This window comes from Dipodomys spectabilis, unplaced genomic scaffold (assembly GCF_019054845.1).
Source record: "Dipodomys spectabilis isolate Male_0828 unplaced genomic scaffold, ASM1905484v1 ptg000145l, whole genome shotgun sequence".
NCBI lineage: Eukaryota > Metazoa > Chordata > Mammalia > Rodentia > Heteromyidae > Dipodomys > Dipodomys spectabilis.
The window spans coordinates 26,234,350-26,256,501 of NW_024870822.1; the positions used below are offsets into that span (position 1 = coordinate 26,234,350).

The following is a 22,152-nucleotide window of genomic DNA, read 5'->3' on the forward strand; positions in this document are numbered from 1 at the left end:
CTGGGCCTTCTTTCACCCCTGAGCTGCAGCCCTGGTCCTAGCACTGGTGTTTAGGAGAGCTATCCCTTTTCATGCAAACCCTCCAAATTTATCTTCCTTGAGAGAAAATGTAGAGGCGCCACCGGCTGAACCCACCCTTTCTGTCATAATTAATGCACCAAATGTGTGAATAAGTTATCCTGTGGCCTCCAGAGAAAATTGGCTGCCAGATGACTGCCACCACAGGACCCCAGTGATAGCATGAAAGGCAAGAAATGCCAAGTCCTTTCTCAATTCTAATCTACCAAGTCCTGACTTTTAGTGTTTGTTTTGAGCTACAAAGTTCTGGGATGGTTTGTTACATAGCTTTAAATAACCAGGATAGTCTTTCAGAAAAATGTTCATTGTATCATTATTTTCTAGTTTTAATCCCAATATCACATGCCCCTGAGGAAATTTAAGCCTCCTTTTCTTTTACAACAGGTTACAGAAAAGTGTTCACAGGAGAACTGGACCCCCATGTCTACTAAAACTAGTGATCTGGAAGCTCAACTACTAAAGAATTGCCTGAGAAATTATCTGAAGCCCTAGTTAAGGACTTACTGAGTCTTGTGCAGGTCATAGGAATCTCAATTTTAAGATACCCACCCAAGTGATTTCTGACATTGGTGGTCCCAAGAAGATACAGGAAAGGCATCCCAGTAAGCGAGGTGAACAAGACTGTAGTAGTCCAACCAAGGCCTTCAGAATGAACGGAAAACAAAGCACTTAATGTTCGGATCCCATCCTCCAGTTTGATTTCTAAGCTTGAGTTCTTTATCTCTTTATCGAATTAAAAACACCTTATTTACCCAAAGTTTTGTGTGTTTTTTATTGTATTTTAGTTACTTAACCCCTGTCAAGTACAATGTGTGTTTCAGAGAGAAGTGACTAACCTGTACCTAAGGAATATCTAGTGTGATATCTCTGGGAATAAAGTGTTTTACAAACTAAGAACCTAAGACTTCCACTATGAGACTATTATTTTTATTTTTTGAAGAAGCACCAGGTTTTCCAAGTCAGAAACACTGCCACCAGGACCCATCTTCTTCATTATTGTCATTACTGTATGACTTAATGACTAGGTGTGGGTTGCTAACTTCCACAGCTTCCAGTAGCTTCTGGGTTTGCTTGTCAAATGAGTCTTTAGATAACCTGAGAAAACAAGGGAACATGGTTTTTGAACTTCCCTCAATTTCCCCACAGATATCTACTTTTCTGTGAAAGATTTTAGTGCCTGTATAGGGAGAGAACCTATCTGATAATGTAGAAAATAAACTTAAAAAGAGAAAAAAGAGAACCAGGGATTACACAGTGAAGGAGATACAGCAAAGGAGAATGAAATATAGAAGTGAGAGACGTGGATTAAAATTAAGAATCCTTCATAAGCTATTTTCTCTAAGCAAAGATGAAGGCAGCTAACTTACTCATTCACTAGTTAAGTAGTAGTATATATTTAGTCTATACTTGCTCAGTGACAAAGATTAAGGAACTGCCTAAACAGTTAAGAAGACCAGATTCAGATAGTTTGGCTCCAGAATATTCAGATCATAACCAACATGCTGAATTATGTCATTCAGAGATCTAGGATATCCCAACTGGTCTACAATCAGGTGGATTCCGTGGTCTGAAATGAATGAGAGGGTTCCCCAATCCATCACTACAGGAAGCTGCTAAAGACTTACCCTAGAACTTGTAATTTACATTCTGGAGACCTCAAGACTTCACATAATATTCTAATTCCTTTACTCCCTAGATTATTCTGTGAAAGGTTCATTTTTATCAGTCTTTGGTTGTTGAGAAGAGATGAGGATAGGTCTTCACAACAGACAGAGGTCAAACCACACTGTTCCAACCTATAGAGAAGACAGAAAAGATGACTGTATCTCATCACAAAGCAAACATACAAGAGATCTGTGAGTAGGGAATGATTTCAGAAACTGGAAAAAGGTAGATATGGTGGTGAATGCCTGTGAGTCTAGCTAATTGGGAAGTAAAGATAGGAAGTTCTAGACCAGTCCAGTCAAAAAGTTACCAACACCCCATCTAAACCAATATAAGCTGGGTGGATCATGCCTGATGTCCTACCTATGTAGGACAAATAGGAAGCTAGGTCCAGTCCAGTCCTGCCTGGGAAAAAGAATGAGACCCTATCTATATAACATGATCAAAGCAAAAAAAGGTTGAGGGCATGGCTCAAGTGGTAGAGCACCTACTTAACAAGCCCCTTGCTCTGAATTCAAACCACAGTACCACCAAAAAAATTTAAAAGTTAGGGTATATTCAAGAATTACAGTATCTATAATATTTTAATAGCTATTTATAGATGGACATACTTTTACTGAATGAGAAATTAAAAGTTCATAAGTTACAGTCCAAGCATACTATGAAATACTATGAAACAAATTAATTGTTGAACTAGGATCACTAAAAACATATATATAGCAACATAGGCCAGGTGCTAGTAATCCTAGCCTCTCAGGAGGCTGAGATCTAAGCTCTAGGCAGGTAAGTCCTTGAGACTTTTCTTTCTAGTTAGCCAGTAAAAAAGCTAGAAGCAGAGCTGTGACTCAAATGGTAACATACTAACCTTGAGCAAAAAAGCTCAAGGACAATGCTGAGGCCCTAAGTTCAAGCCCCAGGACCAGCACACATGCATGCACACACACACACACACAAAATATAGCACCGTAGATTTTAGAACTAGATACTGTGTGTTTAAAGAGCAAGGAATATAATGTCTCTAGCACAGTGCCATTATGTAAATGAGAGTAATAATTCTATGACACATTTCAAGCTCATTAAATCAACTGCCTACACTTTGGAAAGAATACTCAATGGAGACAATTAACCATAAAACCAAGGTCCCTGGCACAAGCCATAGTATAATACAGGAACTATGTTAAACTCACTCTTTTGCATGTGATATCCTCCAGCAACTTGAATTTAATTCTCACCTTATGCATTCCTAGCCATTGAAGATCTGAGAATATAAGTTTTAAAGTTGCTGCTGCCCACAGGGGATTTGCATTAATGTGGAAAAGAGTCACATTAATTATGACACAAGGTACATTAATAGAATACACAATACCCTAGGGAAAAAAATCCATAGACAAAGAGTTTTAGAATCCATCAAGATGCCAGCGGTTCCTGCCTTTAATCCTAGACCTGAGAAAGCTGAAACATGAAAAAATGTGGTTTGAAAAAAGCACAGGCAGAAAATTCTGAGACTTCATCTCCAACTAGCCATCAAAAAACTAGACTGGAGGCATGGCTGAAAAGTGGTAGAGCACCAGAGCACCAGTATGTGCAAGAAAAGCTGAGAGCATGAATCCTTGAGATCAAACCCTGGTACCAGCACATAGCACATTACACACACACACTGATTTCACATAGCACATTACACACACACACACACACACACACACACACACACACACACACACACACACACACGCACACGCACACTGATTATTAGGATTAATAAAGTCTTCAAGTTCATAGAACAAATTTAAAGGAAAACTGGAACACCTGGAAGGTGACAGAATATAGAAGATCCAAATTTGACACATTTTATATACATCTGTCAAAGGCATGAATAATAAAAATATGAAATATGGCTTCTAAGCTAAGCATGCCACATGTTGATCCATTTGAAATGTAGACTCTTTTTAGTGGAACTTAACTTTAGCCCAATTTTTCATTTTCTCTTCATATATGAACTAGCCACCAAAGTAGGTATCATTTTCATAATAGAAAACTGTGGCCTCACCCAAGACACTCAAGGTTACAGTATGAATGTCTCAAAGTATTACACAGGATTTGCATTCCTTCATTCTGCAATTTGTTGTTCCCCAGATCTAGGCTTCGCAGGTTGGGGCTGTTCAAAATAGAAGAAGCCAAATCCAGACAACATGCCCTAGTTAGAGCACAGCCATTCAATCTGTAAGAGATACAAAAGAGAAGTGAGCCCTTCAATTCTTAGTTTCTTCCTCAGAGTTGCCTAGGCATCCGAAACTTCCTTTTGTTTCTAAATCAGGAAAGTTCTAATTCTCAGAAAAAGATGGGATTTCTTTATTTTTTAAGTCTTGGTGTTTATTATTATTCCTTGTAAGTACAATATGCTAAGAATATTTTTGTATGTTTTTATTGTAAAAATGCTGTACAGAGGGATTACAGTTACATGAGCAAGGTAAGAAACCAGTGTGTAAAAATGTTTCTCTTTTGAATTAACTACTTTAACGTTAGTGATTATGAAACAAATACATATTCATAGTTTCAGCTTCTTTTTCCTCCTTCAACCATGAATTCTTATGTCATTCAAAGAAATTAGGTTCATTTGTTTACTGAGCTAGAAATGTAGTATGTAGTTTCACTTTTTTAAAGTGAAACAGCTGTGCTAAAAAAGTTTTATCATTAACTTCAATAAAGTAGGCTTCATTTATTTAAAGAAACAAAATGTTTCTCACACTGGTTATAAATCAAACATATATAAAGCATATAAACACTTATTTTGACCAATATTTTAAAATACAGAATATAAGCTTTCAAAGGTACCAACATGTCTCTACCATTTACACTTTTTATGTATTTTTTAAGACAAGCATTCTAGGATTCTTAGTGTTATCTCCAAAGAATGAAGCAAGTTACATATAAAAAGATATCTTGTTGGGGTCTGGGAAGGTGGCTCAGTGGTAGAGCGCTTGCCTTGCATGCATGAGGCCCTGGGTTCGATTCCTCAGTACCACATAAGCAAAAAGAAAAAAAGCTGGAAAAAGATAATCTTGTTATGGGTCATGGTGGGTCACACCTGTAATACTAGCTACTCATGAGGCTGAGGTCTCAGGAATATGGTTCAAAACCAGTCTGGGTAGGAAACTCCATGAAACTCTTAACTCCCTCAAACCCTCAGAAAAAGCTGCATATGAAGCTGTGGCTTAAGTGGTACGGTGCTAACCTTGAGCAAAAAAAAAACTCAGGGACAGTGCCCAGGACCCAAGTTCAAGCCTCAAGATTAGCGCATGCCAGGTTCTCTAAGTGGCATTCAAGAGCACTCATAATCTGGCCTCAGGTTTTCAAAGTTTTCCTAATCTTTCATGTGCATTTTCCTCAAAATACACCACATGTCCTGCCACTCCCTTCTCTTGTGCCTGCAGTAGCCCATTTGACAAAATCCTCATCTTTCAAGCTTAAGTGACAAGACCCTACAACCCGTTCCTTGTTCTTTGCCATATCTTTATACCACCATATGGAATACATTATAAGTTGATTTCCCTTTTCTTGTAATCAGCATTTTGTGTTACTTGCAGATGAGATCACCTTAGTGATCATTAGTCCCCTTTACCTCTAGCTCCCATTTGTTGTAAATATTCAGAGTATTGATACAGCTTGCTTCTCTGATGGATACTCAGATCTAAGTCTTTCTTCATGTACAACTCCTTTTTTTCCCCCACAGAGAATCAATGGTTGAAACCACCTAAAAGTCAAGTCACAGATACCTACTCCAAATCCTGGAGATTACAGCTTGGCTGTCGAATGAGATTCCAAAGAGTTATCACTCCCTCATCTTCAAGCCTGTTTGAACCCATATCCAAATGTGTCAGGCTCTTGTTCTGTAGAAGAGAGATTGAGAGACATCTACTGCCCTGTGAAGTGAAGTGGCAGTTTCTCAACCTACAGGAAGGATGATGTGAGAAAGAGGAAGTCATTGCTCTGCTGCCCAGAGATATAGATCTTTGAAAAAGATTCATCTTATGATCCCTTACCTACTTTCCAATACTCCATATCTCATTGCCAGTCTGACTGATTAAGTCTATGGCAAAGAGGATTTCAAACTAGATTCATATTGTTTGGATTATAATTCAAATGCTAATCTCTTTACATTGCTTATGTGTAAAAGTAGCTACAGAGAATTGAGGAATGGGCAAGTATAAATACTAAAAATAAGTATTCATTATATTTAAGTTTTTTATCTGTAAATAAGCATATTTATATATTCTTATCTACATAAAGATGCGTATTCTTTAGTTACTTATACAGAAAGAGACATGCCATTTGCGATTTTGTTACAACAAAACTGATACATGGGGGAAATAAGTAGAACCCTTATGACAAAATTAATTTGGAACTGAAGCCAGTAATCCTAGCTACTCAGGAGGCTGAGATCTGAGGATCACAGTTCAAAGTCAGCCCAGGCAGGAAAGTCCATGAGATGATCTCCAATAGAATTGAACAATGTAATATTAAAAATTAAACATAACAAGATTGTACACAAGGAAACTGAAAGGAATTGTCACAAGGGTTTGGATAGGCAGTTATTTATAATTTGATTCCCTAATACTAACTCTCCTGCACGTTAGTGTTGCTTTTCCAATTTACAGTTCACTTACAGGACTCAAACATGACTGGTAATGATGAGTCAGGGGTAAATCCATAACACACACTATTAATATTTCTTACAAAGAAAAAAATTAACAAAGATTATGAGAAGATAATGAGGGGATTTTTAAAAAGGCATTGCTGGATTAGATAAAAAAAAAAAAACCCTCAGTCATCATGAGGCAGAATTTGTACAAACATTTTAAACTTCTATATTCCTAAAATGGCTATAAACTTGGAAATATGCCAGAAAACTTATTGATAAACTAGAAGGAAATTTACCCATATATGATTTTAAAAAATCACTTTGGTTTCCAAATGGAAATTATCTAGAGAAAATATACTCAAGGATTACATTGTGATCTGGCCATGCAATAAAAGGCTAGATTTCGTTCTATTCATATGCATGTATTCATTTGTTCTAAGCAAAGCTGATAGATGGGTGGTAGACTTTAGTCCTAAATTCTTCAATTTCTTTTGGGACATTAAGCAAAACACTGAATTTTCTAAGTACATGGCAGGACCCCAAACAATTTGACACCCTCAGATACTATGGCCTGGATCAAATAAATTTAGTAGTGGGTCTAGAGTCTAGTAATATCACCATGATAATCATTAACAGTAATAGTATGGGAAATCAAGGAGTAGAATCTGTTTCAAAAATGGCTCCATTTATATTTGTCTGTTTAATGCAACCATACATAATAACAGAATCAATTTCAAAAGAAATTATAGTCTGAAAGGTGAGAAGTCCTAGATTGAGGGGCTAAATGTCTGGTGAGGGTTTTCTTTCTACATCACCACACAGTAAGCAGAAGGACAGTGGAGTACAAGAAGAGCAAGTGGAAGGGGCCAAACCATCCTCTTGTCAGGATCCACAGCTGTTATAACCCACTCCGAAGCAATGGCATTACTTGCTGCTCTTCAGATCTAATCACGGTTTTTGCGTCAGTATTGGGTTTGAATGCGGGGCCTGGGCACTATCCATGAACTTTTGTTGCCAAGGCTAGTACTCTTACCACTTTGAGCCACAGATCCATTTCCAGCTTGGTCTGGACTTTGCTGCCCAAGCTGGCTTTGAACTGCTATTCTCAGATCTCAGACTCCTGAGCTAGGATTATAGCTGTGAGCCACTGGCACTGGCCCTACTTATGTCTTAAAGGTCACAATATTGCTGCATTAAGTTTCCAACACATGAACTTTGAGACACACATCTGGACCATCACATCATCTTAACTATGTTTCCAAATAATCTACTGGCAAGATGCAAACGAGTAGACACTTACACAAGGCTCTGCAGAGTACATTGAGGTTTTAGCAGGGCAACACTTATAGGATTCACTCCATTGTTTCCCAAGACATTTTCTGCCAGGCATAAATGTGTCAGCTTCTGATTACTGATGAGAGCCATAGAAAGATCCTTACAGCTAACTTCTGTGATGCCACATCTCTGGAGGCTAAACAAGAAACACAAATGTGAAAGGATCCATTAATTCTCAGATTCATACCTCTCTTCCCAAGGAAATAGCTGCTTATAACTCACATACTTCTACTATAAAACCAACCTTAACAGGTCTACTTAAATTGTGAATTCCATTGCACCTGTGTACAGGATATGATGAAATGAAAACAAGAAAAGCCTACAAAGGAATGACTAAGATCATTCAAAAGAAAAGTGTTTAAAAGTCCAGTAAAAAAGAAAAGGTCTGGGGTATTACTTAGTAGTAAAACATGTGCCTGCACAAAATCCTGGGTTCAATCTTCAGTGTGTGTATTGTGGGGGAAGGGTAACCAAGATAAGGGAACTGTGGAGGGTACATATAAAATGTGTCTAGTATTCATAAATTTGCCACTTACTGCTACCCATCCATCTTTCCTACTGAAATCCCAATAACGTAATAAACAAACTGACTCACGACAATTTCTCTATGCAACATGTTGGATTTTCTAAGGCCTTGCACAACAACTTCACTCCATCATCCAATAGATTATTGGCTGATAGATTCAGAAATATCAGGCTTTGGCTTCTGCTAAGAGCCTTAGCTATACTTGGACAACAAACTGAAGTTAGGTTGCAAAATTCCAATCTGCAAAACAATACAGAAAAAAACCACAGAAATTGTACATTCCAGAAAAGAATTACAACCTTCACTCACCTTGAGAACATTTGTCTCTCCCTTTTTCACCTTAAATTAGTACTGTAGGGTTCTTTTTTCTCCCAGTCTGGGAGGAGTTTCCTCCAACTCCCACTTAGAAGATGGACAGGAGGAGGACTGCCCCATTGCCCACTGATTTGTGGAGAAGAGGTGGAATGGGGATCAGGAACAAAGGCTATGCCTCCCAGGAGCTCTTCACAAGTCAACCCCTGACCCAGTCTTTAAAAATAAAAGTCAATCAAAGTAGAATTTTGAAAATAAAATGAGGAAAGGAAGTGGAAAATGAGTGAGCATGGAGGAGTTATGTAGAGATAATTTAGAGACAATGTGTACTTATACATAGCTGGGGTAATACTAGCTACTTGTAAGAGTCAGGTGGTAGCAGCATTCCTGGGAATGGGTTCTCCCCATGAAAATCATGGATTATAGAGCTAATAACAGGAAAAGCCTTCTCAGTCCAGAATTTGGTTTCGATGGGCATCTTGGAACACAGTCTAAAGCTGAAAACTTCCACTTCCACTTGGTTTCTTGGGCTGAACTGTGTTCTTGAAAACCTCGTATGATAAAGCCCCTAACCTCTGCTGTGACAATGCCTAAAATGAAGTCATGAAGGTTAGATGATGTCATGTGGGTAGGGGCAAAATCCAATGGTACTGGGATTCTCTATAAGAGGGCTGGGACTCAGTGGTGGATCCATTACCTAGCATGCCAAGGCCATGGTTTGATCCCCAACATCACACACACAAGAGATACATGTGTAAGATCAAGTACAAGAAAAGATCATGTAATTCACATATAGAACTTATAGAAAGATATTCTGACCAATAAAATATAAAGTGTTCCTTGCTTTGTAGCCACAACTTATATATAGTAATTTAGATGTTCAACAGCAGTTGTCCAAGTTTCAGGACAAAAACAAAGAGGATCAGTGCAAAAAAAAGAAACATGTAAAAACTAGAGAATTATAGAACTTTCATGAACTCAAAATAGCTTTTTATTGCTTTTTAATAACTTATGTAGTATATCAAAGACCTTGCAATCTTTGAATTAAAGAAATATCCTAATGTAAAAAAAAAAAAAAGAAAAGAAAAGAGGCAAAGCAGAGACCTGTCCAGAAAGCAACTTGCTTGCACCTCACTCCTAAACCTCCAGCCTCTGGAGTCATGGGAAATAAGTGAGATTTTGTTTGTTTGGTTGGTTTTTTGAGATAGGGCCTTTCTGTGTAGCCCAGCCTGTCATCAAACTCACAATGTAGCTCAGGGGGGCTTCAAGCATTTGATCCTTCTGTCTCTACCTCCAAGTTCACCATGGAGAAAAAAAATTAAACAATAGCTGGTGGTTTATAGTATTTTGTAGGGCAACCTTGAACACACAAATCAAAAGTTACTATGTTCATTACAGTGGCTCACTGGAGGCAGAGATTGAAAGGATGACCATTAGAGGCCAGCCTAAACCAAAATATATGCTACCTCATCTAAATAATCCAAGAATGGTGACACGTGGAAGGTGAATAAGATTGCAGGTAAAAGGATAACTGTTTAAGGCTGGTCGCAGGTAAAAAGTGTGAGGCTCCACCTGAAAAAGGACCCCCTCCCCCCAAAAATGACAAGAAGAATGACTCAGGCAAAGAGCTGTAGTAATGACTATGAGATGCTCTTGAGAAGCAGAGCAAAAAAGAGAAACAGAGCTTCAATCATTTTTTGTTTTTTTGCTTTTGTTTTGTCGGTCATGGGGCTTGAACTCTGGGCTTGGGCGCCGTCCTTGCACTCTTCAGCTCAAGGCGAGCGCTCTACCGCTTGAGCTACAGCGCCACTTCCAACTTCAATCATTTTTAAAAACAAATTTAAAGAGATCCTTTCTGACCATAATAAGAAAAATGCTTGCCAGTAGATCTAAAGTATTTTCCTGCAAAAGCAATGAAAACATCCTAACATCACCAATGACAAAAACAGGCAGTGGAGGAGTTAAGAAGAGTAAAAGTTCTGAGAGAAAGTGGGGATCAAAAACCCACGTTGTCGTACATCTACGAAAGCAACTGCAGAACATAAACTATACCATTCACATACAGCTCCAGAGAGCCCAGGGGACATAACACACTCCTTCCCCTCCATGGCCACGTGATGTCTCATCCCACCTTGAGACTCTGATAGCAAAAAGGCCATCACTATTTATAGCTCCTCAACCTTATTCAACTCCAGAATGAGAAGGAAAAAAAAGCCTCTTTTCTTTACATTTCATCCAAAGACAGTTTCTGGTTTTCCTAGTCATTGAATGTCTTGTTTATATGAAAATATAATATCAAGACATAATATCAATCACAGGCAAGTCAATCTAAGGAATGTTGAGAGTGGACAACTTGGGCTTTATTTTGATCCCTAAAAGGCAGCAAAATATCAGGATAGATTCACTTTTAGCTTAAATTTAGGTTTTCCTGGGGGTCAGCTCTTTCTGTCTCCCTCTCCTCTCCCTCCCCCCCTCTCCCTCCCCCCCTCTCCTCCCCTCCCCTCTCCCCCCCCCCCCCTCTCTAAAGCTTGAACCCATGAGCCTTAGCTTACTTGCTCACAGCTTTCTACAACTGTAGTCACACCTCCAACCTGGCATTTTGCTGAGGATGGAAGTCTTTCTGACTTTTCTACCTGGGCTAGATTCAAATTTCAATTCCTCAGGTCTCAGACTTCAGCATAGTTAGGATTTTAGACATGAGCCAGTCATCCCTTGCTATTTTTTTTTAAAATTGTTTTTGCAGTTCTAGGGATCTCAATACTTATGGATTCCTACTTGCTAAGAAAACACTTTACTACTTGAACCATGCCTATAGTCCTTTTACTTTTTTACATTGAGTCTTGAGTTTTTGCTGGGATCTTGATCCTCCTACAGCTACCTCTCAAGTAGTTAGTACTGATTTCTACAACTGTTTTATCAAAATAGATTTAAGCTAGCTCTAAAAAGTCCAGGCTACATGTATATCATTCAACTTGTCAAAATCAGAATTGTAAGTTTTTTGCAAATAGAAATGCATGACTTACCTCAGACTCTGTAGTATACACTGTGGGTTTTCCAAGACATCACATAAGACTACTACTTCATTATCTCCTATGTTTGACCCTTTCAGATCAAGATGTATCAGGGTCTTGCTGTGAAGCAAAAAGCTAAAGATATCCGTACAATCCACAGGCAGAGACACAAATCTCAACCTTCAGGAGAAAAATTCACAGAGGGATTACACACCTGTCTCCATCCCTGGCTGTTGTCATCCTGTTTTGTTTTGGTTTAGTTTTTTTAATCTAATGCTTGGATAGTCTACGATTATTCTCCCAGTTCACTCTTTGGTTTCTCATATTCAGACCATACATTTGAGTTTCAGGATATTGCTTCAAAAGGCAACAGATTACAACTTGTATTTCCATTTTTATCCTGACACTCCTTAGTTTTTTGGCCTTAAAGGAAGAGGAGGTAATAACATCGGGAGAGGCACAGAGCAGGCTCTGAACTTGTCATCTCAGGATGGGCTACCAATAATGATTAAGGTGCATTTTAAATACTGCAACGGTTCATAGTATTGAAATTCTTTCCATATTCCACAGTCAGTTCATAAATGATACCAGTGTTTAACAAAACACCTTGTTGCATATATTCCTTGTCATCTTTTCTTCCTTTGTCCAAGCAAAATATTAAATTTTCTGGTATTTCTCTTCTAATCCCATCAATATTACATACATGATACTTGTGCCATTGCTGACCCAAATTCTCACCGGATTCACATTTTTTAAATGTTCAAAGCCTCCTTTTATAATGCCATCTCTCCTCCCCCTAACCACTACTCACCTCTTCCCCAATTTCCTCTACCAATATAAGAATTTTACAAGTTCATAACAGTAACCATCTTCGTTTAGTAAAAGTGTCTAAGGTATTCTGTAAGTATCAGTTGGAAGCACAATCTCACTCATTAGTGGGAAAGGACCTGCCACTAAGCTGACAAAGGCTGGGGAACCATCACGTTACTAACCCTGAGAGACCGTGGTATTTTTCAAGGAGTAGACTAGCCTAAAAGAAGGAATTGGTTAAAGATTTGGACTGATGGCTTTCAATGAAGGGGTCCCGTGAACAAGATGCTTGGGGGTAACTAGAAGGAATTCCATAATCTCTTCCTTATGACACATCCAATGGCTTCATCTTATCTATCTAGAAGACCAGACCCACTCTAGTTGACTGAAATCTAAGATCATAACTCTTTTCAAAATTCTTAGACCCTGAGGAAAATATCCAATGTAAAAGCTGTTTTCCCCCCAATAGAACATGTTTGGTGACAATGGAAGTTAAGGATCTATCATTTGTTCAGTATTATGTATTATTAAGCACTGAAGGTTAAAGAGCCTTGATCAGGATTTTTCTAGATGAAGAGCACTGAGCTAAATCCTAGTCTAAGCAATCAGCATCTAGAAAGTACAGTATTTATCTTTTATTCTACAAAATTACCATTGTTGGTAATTAAGGGCCCTGACAGGCATCAAGTACAAAAGAATATAGAAAACACTTCCAGCCTCTAATAAACCCAATTAAAAGGAAGGTAGTCACTTGCAAACAAGTACATTTTAAAAGATGAGGGTACCTAGAATTAAGATAAAAATTTAAAAGACTGACCACAGTAATAGTTGACAAGAATGAGGAACTTGGGACATTCATATATGGCTGATAGAACCATCAAGTGCTACAGTATTTGCAGAACTGTTTGGCATTTTAAGAAAGATATACATTTGGAAACTTGCCATCTCATTCCCCAGTATTAGTCAAAGATGATAACATGTGCCACAAATCAATCCATAATCTTTTCATTAATAGCTAAAAAATTGGGAAAACCCCAGGATTCTATTGACAAGAGAAAAATGGGGAGTATATTCATATAATTAGCAATAAACTCAAAATATGCAACCATAATTGTGTGTATGTGTCTCATCCTCAGGGCATGGGCACTGTCTGAGTTTTTTTGCTTAAGGTTAGTAGTCTACCACTTGAGCCACAGCTCTACTTCCAGCTTTTTGGGGTAGTTCATTGGAGTTAGTCATTAATGGGACCTCCTTCAAACCTTGATCCTCAGATCTTAGCCTCCTGAGTAGCTAGAATTATGGGAAGAAGCCAGCAGCACCCAGCCAACAACGGTAATTTTGTAGAATAAAAGATAAATACTGTACTTTCCAGATGCTGATTGCTTAGACCTAGGATTTAGCTCAGTGCTCTTCATCTAGAAAAATCCTGATCAAGCCTTAAAAACCCATGCCAACTGCTTATTATACCAATGGAGCCTTTCCTAGAACAAGTTAAACTCTCATAGTCTAAAAAGTTTCCACTCTTCACTTTCTCAGAGTATTCTATACAATGGGTTAAAATATAACTGTGCCTAGCTAACTATGTTTAGAGTAGCATGTCATTTGGAAATTGCATCCTTCTGTAAACACAATAGTCTTCCCACTAAGGTGGCTCTATTCAGTCACCAGGCAATAGAACTGTATATTTCATAAAATATTGTGTGTTATATGGTTTTCTGTTTATTTTTTGTCTTTGGGTTTTGGTTTTGTGTCTGTATATGTATGTGCTGGTGCTGGGGTTTGAACTTAGGGCCTGAACACTGTCCTTGAGCTTTTGTGCTCAAGACTAGTAATTTGCACACCTGCAGCCACAATTCCACTTCCAGGTTTTTGGTAGTTTATTGGACATGAAGTCTCATGGACTTTCCTGCCTGGGCTGACTTTAAATCACAATCCTCAGATTTCAGCCTCTTGTACAGCTAGGATTATAGGCATAAGCCATCACTGCCTGAGTTCTGTTGGTTTCTTGTAAAAAGGAGCAGAGCTGGAACCCATCCATAATTTAAAAAACTAGAAAACTTCATTAAAATTTCTCATGCCAGACTTACAGTAATTTTTGCAGTTTACATACTGGGTGGCTTAGCTCTTGGTAAAATATTCTCATTGGTACTTCATGAAGGATGCTATGGCACAGCTCCATTTCTTTCAATTGTTCACTCATGTGAAGCACAGAACAGAAGATTTGCCAATTATGAAGAATTTGAGAACGATTCCTTTGCCTATGGAATTAGAAAAAGGGAAAGATCAATGAAGCTCTTTCAGTCCAGGCCAACTCTGAAAGGATGCAATCATGGTAAAACAAAACAAAACAAAACAAAAAAAACAAATGGAATTTGGCAATGAGAAGAATATCCTTTTAGCTTGACTATGGGCAGTCCACCAGGACATCTTCTCTGGGCCCCTAGAAGAGTTATTTGCTTCTGTCTCCTCTCTCAACTACCTACTTCCTTTCTTTTCCTAGAGAGACTTTGCTTTGGAGGAAGAGAGCCAGGAGAAATAAGAGAAATCTTTATAAAAAGCTTCACATTAGCTTTTCATAAAAAATAGTAACCATAAAGAGAAAATTAGAATTTGCAGGTAATCACTTAAATGTAATGTAGTACAAAGAACCACTGCTTTGAGCACCAAGTTTATCATTTAAATGCCTTTATTATTTTAAGAAAAATCACGTTGATTTTTGTGGCCTTTAAGTTTACTTCATCTTTAAACAGAAATGTCACCTCCCAAAAGTACTTTGCACATGCTCAAATGTTTGAATTATGGGGTATATGACCACCAGGAAAATTATAAGCAAAGAAGAAAATGCAAAACAGTTTAAACTAGTGACCACAAGCCCATGCACTAGTGACCACAAGCCCATGCACTAGTGTCTAACAGGCACATGTTGGAAGCAAGCAGCCTGAATAGCAGGCAAGCTGGTAAACTTACTAATTTGTGTGAGTCTGTTTCTTCATCTCAGAAAAAAAGAGACAATGTATCTATTCCTTAGGATTACTGTGAAAGCACCTATAGAAAATGCTTACCAACATGTCTGTTCCTAATCATGTATATTAGCAAGTGTTTATATTAAAATACTTAGATAAGATGTATAGGCAACATATTCAACAACAAACACTTGCAACTGAGTGGACAGAAATTTACAATCCAGTGACTTTGAAGAGCACATTATAGTCACCTACAATGTGCCTTTTACAACATGGCTTTTCAGACATTCTTACCAATAAAGCAAATTGTAACGTCAGGTAACTGTTAACACATGTGAGAAAAGTCAAATTAGGTCTGACAATGTTTGTGTGCACACATGTGCACATACCCAGGGCTTCAACACAGGGTTCATCTTCTCACTTGCTCAAGGCTAGCACTCTACCTGCTCTACCACTTGAGCCATATCTCCACTTCCAGCTTTTTTTGGTGGTTAATTGGAAGTAAGAGTCTCATGGACTTTTCTGTCTAAACCATGATTCTCAGAATAGCTAGGATTATTGATACAAAACACTAGCATCCAGCTAGATCTGACAATCTAGTAGTCAGATTAATTCCTGGCATTATTAGGTATGAAAAATATTCTAATTCCCTGGCCAGTCTCATAGAATTAAAAGTCAGTTAAGAAAACTCACTGAGTTCAGAAAGAATGACATGGCTCCATTTGTTAGGAAATGGAAAGACTTGGAAAAAATTATACTAAGTGAAGTAAGCCAGGCTCAAAGAAACATAGGTCCAATGGTTTCCCTTATTTGCAATAACTTATATGTCTAGGATAATCTTACCAGACAAGTAAAAAAGGTCAAAAGCTATGCACATATCACCATATAAGATGGTGATAAGCAAAAAAACCCAAAAACCCCAAGATAGGGACACAAGAGGTTCTTTCTTTGTTGTTGTTGTTTTTAAAGTACTTATAACGTACTATGTGATTTGTTTCTTTTGCATGTTCTTCCCCCGTGGTATAACCCATTTTCACTGTATTTGATTCTGGTACCCTACATCTTATACATACATTTTTATAATTTGGGGAGGGGAAAGAAAATAAAATGCTGAAACAAGGATACAGGTTGATCCATTGTAACAATGAGATGTACAAGACTATGTTAAAAACAAACTTTACAACTTGGCTGGGGGGAAGAGCTGGGGAAGTGGGGAGGGAAGGGTTGGTAAAGGGGAAACAAAGGAGGGGGTAACAATGCTCAAGAGGAAATATACTCATTACCTTACTCAAGTAACTGTAACCCCTCTATATAGTATCTTTACAATAAGGAAATCATACCTCCTCAAAGAAGGCAAGCTCATAATTTTAACTCCCAAAGTTTCAAGAGAAATGAATGAGTCTTCTTCAAAGACTGTTTGGCAATTGTTTATAATGACAAGGTTGGAATACCAAGGACTAGTCAGATGGTGATCCCAGTCAAGTTATGCCTCTCAATTCTGTCATAAGTAAAATTGAAACAGATAGTACCTACCTCATAAAATGGCTGGCAGAGTATATGGTTAAGAATGTACAAAATAGGAACAGGGTAAGCACACTATACCTATAAAACACATATTTCTATAGATAAATGTAAAATGGCCATTCTTTCTGAATTCACCACCTACTGTTTCTTTCTAATCTCTAAAAGACTCCAGGCATGTATGAAAGGGCTGAGATCATGCCAAATTGACAAAACAAAGTCAGACCTACATAGATCAGCTTCAGCAAGAGATTTCTGGCCCCTTACTAAAGCAGGTGCTAGTGGTTCATGCATGTAATCCTAGCTACTGAGGAGGCGGAGACCTGAGGATCATGGTCTGAAGCCATCTTGGGCAGATTAAGTCTATGAGACTCATTTCCATTTATCCAGAAAAAAGTCAGAAGTAGAAGTGTAGCTCAAGTTGTAGAGTGCCTTCTAGCAAGCCTGTATTCACACCCCGTAACGTCAAACAACAAAAACAAGTTATCCTGATTCTGGGATCTTAGCAAGGTAACTGTTCCTTTGACAAAAAATCACTTCCTTCACTACTCCATAAAACACTTCCAGAAAACTGACCAAACACACTTACCAACTTGCATTTTCCGGTTGTTTGCTGAAAATCTTTTCAAATACAGTAGTCACAGATACTTTCAGGGTCTTCACAAGCTTGCAACGCTTAAGGCAGAATGAAGACACAAGCAAATGGCTTACTTCACAAATATTAAGGACCATGTCTGGGAAATGTCTCATTACCTGGGCTGTGTATTTTTCATCTTGCATCTCATAGAGACAGTGAAACAAGTCCATCAGGTCCAGTTGTGATTGCGAAGATTCGCTGTTTGCTAGTATATTTATCCACTGCAGTATGTGCTGCTTTATCGCCAGGGACATCTTAAAATTAAGAATTTCCTCCAACTGATTCACTCTATGTTCATTCAGAAGGCCAAAGAGAAACCATTTCATATGAGTCAAATGGGAGTACTGATAACTTTTATGTGCCAGTAACAGCTTCACATTTTCACAAGATGGGACAGAACGGTCACTGAATCCCCAATCTTCTTTCATCAAGTAAAACATAGCTGCAAGAAACTCTTGAATATGCAGGTGGGTGAACACATAGCAGTTTTCTACGTCAGGATCTTTCTGGAGAACTTTTGCGTCCAGAAACTTTGAGAGATCAAGTTTGGTTAGCTCATGCTTTCTGAGACTGTCTTTGTAAAACACGTGTGTCATGGCCCACACTCCTTCTACAGCCAAATGGCACAGGCTCCTCAGCTGGATTTCATTAGGTAGGGAAGAAGAGCCTCCCTCTACCTGTGCAAATAAGTCAGAGATATAGTAGGTAAAGAGAGTGGTGGTGGTTTGGCAACTTGTTATGAAGTTCTCACCTTTCTCCATTTGCTGTTTCAGACATGCACAAACCATCCGACACATGACAGGGACACGGCACATGTTAAAGAGCATCTCATTTTTTGTGAGCGAGTTGACTGCTCTCGTAGACAATTTCCGGTCTCTGAAATAGCGGTGAACGTAAATGATCTTCGAATCCTCAGACATTCCTAGAATCTTTACAAAACGCTCGCCCTTCAGCAAAGACGGCAGTCTGTTCGAAGCCGGGAGTCTCGTTACCACCAATAAGATAGACTGGGGAAGCATCACCTTCCTTAGCAAACTGCTCATAAGGAAGGACACGGGGTGTTCCAGTGTCCAGTCATTACATAGCGCAAACTCAGGCTCCTCAAAGGCGAAGTTCAACTCTTCAAAACTATCCACAATAAAAAGGAGACTACTAGGCTGGGATAGAACTGTTTCAATAGCAACTTCTGCTGGGGGCCAGTCCCTCGATATCAGTTGAGCAAAGCTGCATTCTTTCATCTGGCTAATTTCTCTCCCATTGAGATAGAAAACGTAAGTAAACTTCTCCTGAAAGAGATTGCCCTTTGCCCACTCTAACATTGCCTTTCTCATCAATGTTGATTTCCCCACTCCAGCAGGTCCCTGAATCAATATGGTTCGTGGTTGTTTACCAGTTTTGACATTCACATCAAATATGTGTTCCAATATTTGTCGCTCTTTGGGAGTAATTTCAAGACTAATATCTGCAGCATCTTTCAGCAAAGGGTTCTTCAGTAACAGATTAAATTTTTCCTTCATTTGATGTCTGTATCCTGTTCTTTCACCTACCTCCATTAGAATGAAGCCCAAGGGGGAAAAGACACACATGGTCAAAACAAGTTCTACTCAATTCAATGCTAAAAATGATGAACTTATCAGTACACCAGTCGCTCAAGCCTAAATCCTAGCTTCTCAGGAAGCTGAGATCCAAGGATCTTAGTTCAGAATTAGCCAAGGCAAATAAATCTGAGAGATTCTTTACTACCAACCAACCAGCAAAAAACCAGAACTAGAGGCATGGCTCAAATGGTAGAACATTCACTGTGAGCAAATAAAATCAAGTGAAAACTTACGGTCCCAAGTTCAAGCCCCAGTACCAGTGCACATGCATGCACACACACACTGCACACACGTACGCGCACACACACATTCACGCACATATACACACAATATTGAACTTAATACAGGTTGAAATGAAAGCTGGCATAGACTTTAAAGGAATTCACATACAAAATTTCTCTATAGAATTAACACCTGAATTTAAGAAATCTGTTAAGAAATATCACCAGCTATTCAACGGATAAAGGATTAGTATCTAGAATATAAAAGAGCTAAATTAATCAAATAATCCATTTAATAAATGGGCAAATGAATTGAACAGTTTGCCTTAGTACAGAAGCACAAAGCACAAAGAAATGATCAACATCCTTAGCTTTAGAGAAATGTAAAATCTACACTGAGATGACATCTCATTCTAGTTATCAAGGAACAAGAGTTGCTGGCAAGGATGCAGGATAAAAAGAAGCCTCATACACCACAGTGCAATCAGGCAATTTCTAATACTGCTATTTTTGAGGTTTTTGGTTTTTTTTTTTTTTTTTCCGGTCGGTCGTGGGGCCTGAACTTGAGCTTGGGCACTGTCCCTCAGCTCTTCAACTCAAGGCTAGTGCCCTACCATTGAGCCACAGTGCCCACTTCCGACTTTTTCTGCTTATGTGGTGCTGAGGAATCGAACCCAGGGCCTCATGCATGCAAGACAAGCATTCTACCACTGAGCCACCTTCCCAGCTCCCAATACTGCTATTTTTGAAGCCCTGAAGCAACACAGCCCCCATTCTTTGGCCAGACCTCCAATTTTAACATTAGCATTAATAATAACTAATAACATTTCAGGGAATAGGTTTAATATTAGAAGTTAGATTTTAACAATAGTCTCTGGAATGCAAACTGTTTATCATACTTCTATAGCACCAAGGACAAATACTTACCTGGCCCTGGCTCTTGATCCCCCCCTTCTACCTCCATGGGCTCAACCTCAATCTCCACTGGTCTTACAGCCCGGGCTGCCCCTGAAATAGAGTCCAAAAGGATCATGAGATTTACAGTAAATAAAAAGCTTGATGATGTCAAGTACTATTCCTAGAGTTACCATTCTTGGGCCATCTTAGTTTAAGAAAATTAGAGCCAAAAGCTCTACCAGCTTAGCTGAGGGAAGAAGCATAGACCTCTCTCAATCCTCTCACCCTGTAACATTAGTACACACGATGCAGCATTAAGTTTCAGGGTCCTTGGCCATCCTGACCTCAAAAGGCAGTGTGAAGCTCAAAGAAGACAAAAGATACATAGTTCTAGCTCAAAAAGCTTTGCATATGAGTATGACATTTTAAATATTTTAAACCTAGGGATGAATTTTAAAGCCTGGATTGGCTTTATCCTTTAGTAATTTTTTAGCCCATTGTTGAAATATTTCAGCAAATACTTTGAGGATTTTCAAAATTTAGTTAATGTCATTTAGACAAAGTTATACCTGAATAGGATAATTCCTATCACTTAATTCCTTACATCATTGTAATAGGTTTTAGGTAGTGAATCGCCACTATATAAAGGACTCCGCCGCTGGGCACCAGTGGCTCATGCCTGTAATCCTAGCTACTCAGGAGGCTGAGGTCTGAGGATCACCGTTCAAAGTCAGCCTGGGCAGGAAAGTCCATGAGACTCCTATCTCCAATAAACCACTAGAAACCTGGAAGTGGTGCTGTGGCTCAAGCAGTAGAGCACTCACTTTGAGCTGAAGAGCACAGGGACAATGCCCAAGCCCAGAGTTCAAGCCCCACAACCGACAAAAAAAAAGACTTAGCCTACATCAAGAATACTTAATACTTGTCAAAGCTCATAGAACTCAAACTTTATAGATCACGATAAAGATAATTTGCCCATGAAGGTTAGAATGTGTTTGTGACTTTAAGTATCACTGTCTTACAATATCATGAAATTTGTGAAATTTATGTATCACTTAATCACAGTAAAAAAAATTGCTATAAAAAAGGAATACTTAAAACTCTGCCTCTGTAGTGTTAGAGTGATCCCATGAGCTTGCCATGGAGACTACCACCATGGAGCTTGTGTCCTACAGACTAGTTTAATCTAGATCCCTCCTGTAGGATCATCCCAATGGCTTCCAGGATATTGCCTTCCCTGTTCCCAGTTCTATCCCTTGACTTACAGTTGATCTCTGCTCTGGCTTTTGCACTCAGACTCTTCAGGTTCATCTTGCCAAAGATTTTGAGAGTCACATTCCAGGCCTGCTGTCCTGGATAGTATTTGCTCATCAAGTTGGACAGTTCCTCCCGCTTGATCTTCTTCAGTGTAGACCAGGGTATTGGACAGCACCCAGGTTCCACAGTGTCCTTTAGGAGTAACTTGAATTTATTGAACTCACTATTGTTTAACTCCTCCAAATACAAAAGCAGCCCAAAATCAGAAAAGAAGGAAAATGATGAGGAAGAGGAGGGTAGCGCGACTGCCATCTTGTCCACAGATCAGCATTCAGACTTCATGGGCGGGAATAAAAAGAAAACACAGAATAAAGATCTAAGAAAAAGTCTGAGTTGAAAATCAAAATACCTTTAGAAATGGAAGTGAATAAACATTTGTTTAAATCTACTATAGAACGCTTGCTACTGACCTAGTATCTTCTGTATCTCCAACCACAAGCTATTCTTCTAATATAGACTACCCTACTACATTTCTTCCATACTTCCAGGATTCATTCCCCCAAACCAACACATCCAAATATAAACATTATAACAGAAATTAATCTCTCTAGATCTCTCCAGACTCTTCTCTAAAGACATGATATCAAAATCCATTCCAGAGGACTATAGTACAGATTAAATG

At 38.6% G+C, this 22,152-nt stretch overlaps 1 protein-coding gene across 1 annotated transcript; it reads right to left on the reverse strand.

The window, feature by feature from the left end:
• Positions 1 to 905: 905 nt before the first annotated feature.
• On the reverse strand, positions 906 to 21,782 carry Nlrp14 (NLR family pyrin domain containing 14). The gene is made up of 11 exons (XM_042691768.1): positions 21,479 to 21,782; positions 20,244 to 20,324; positions 17,450 to 19,097; positions 14,464 to 14,628; positions 11,579 to 11,746; positions 8,313 to 8,483; positions 7,683 to 7,853; positions 5,521 to 5,691; positions 3,791 to 3,961; positions 1,704 to 1,874; positions 906 to 1,173 (listed from the first exon to the last, which is right to left on the reverse strand). The coding sequence occupies exons 1-11, from the start codon at positions 21,780 to 21,782 to the stop codon at positions 1,038 to 1,040; spliced, it is 3,357 nt and encodes a 1,118-aa protein (XP_042547702.1). The 3' UTR covers positions 906 to 1,037.
• Positions 21,783 to 22,152: the final 370 nt, after the last annotated feature.

What these genes read in the sequence shown, in the direction of transcription:
- Nlrp14 (XM_042691768.1), bottom strand. Translation starts at nt 21,782, where the DNA reads ATGGCAGTCGCGCTACCCTCCTCTTCCTCATCATTTTCCTTCTTTTCT. An exon ending in AGCCAGAGCAGAGATCAACT is followed by an intron (nt 20,325 to 21,478) that starts GTAAGTCAAGGG and finishes ACTCTATTTCAG; the next exon opens with GGGCAGCCCGGGCTGTAAGA. An exon ending in GGATCAAGAGCCAGGGCCAG is followed by an intron (nt 19,098 to 20,243) that starts GTAAGTATTTGT and finishes TGAATTGAGTAG; the next exon opens with AACTTGTTTTGACCATGTGT.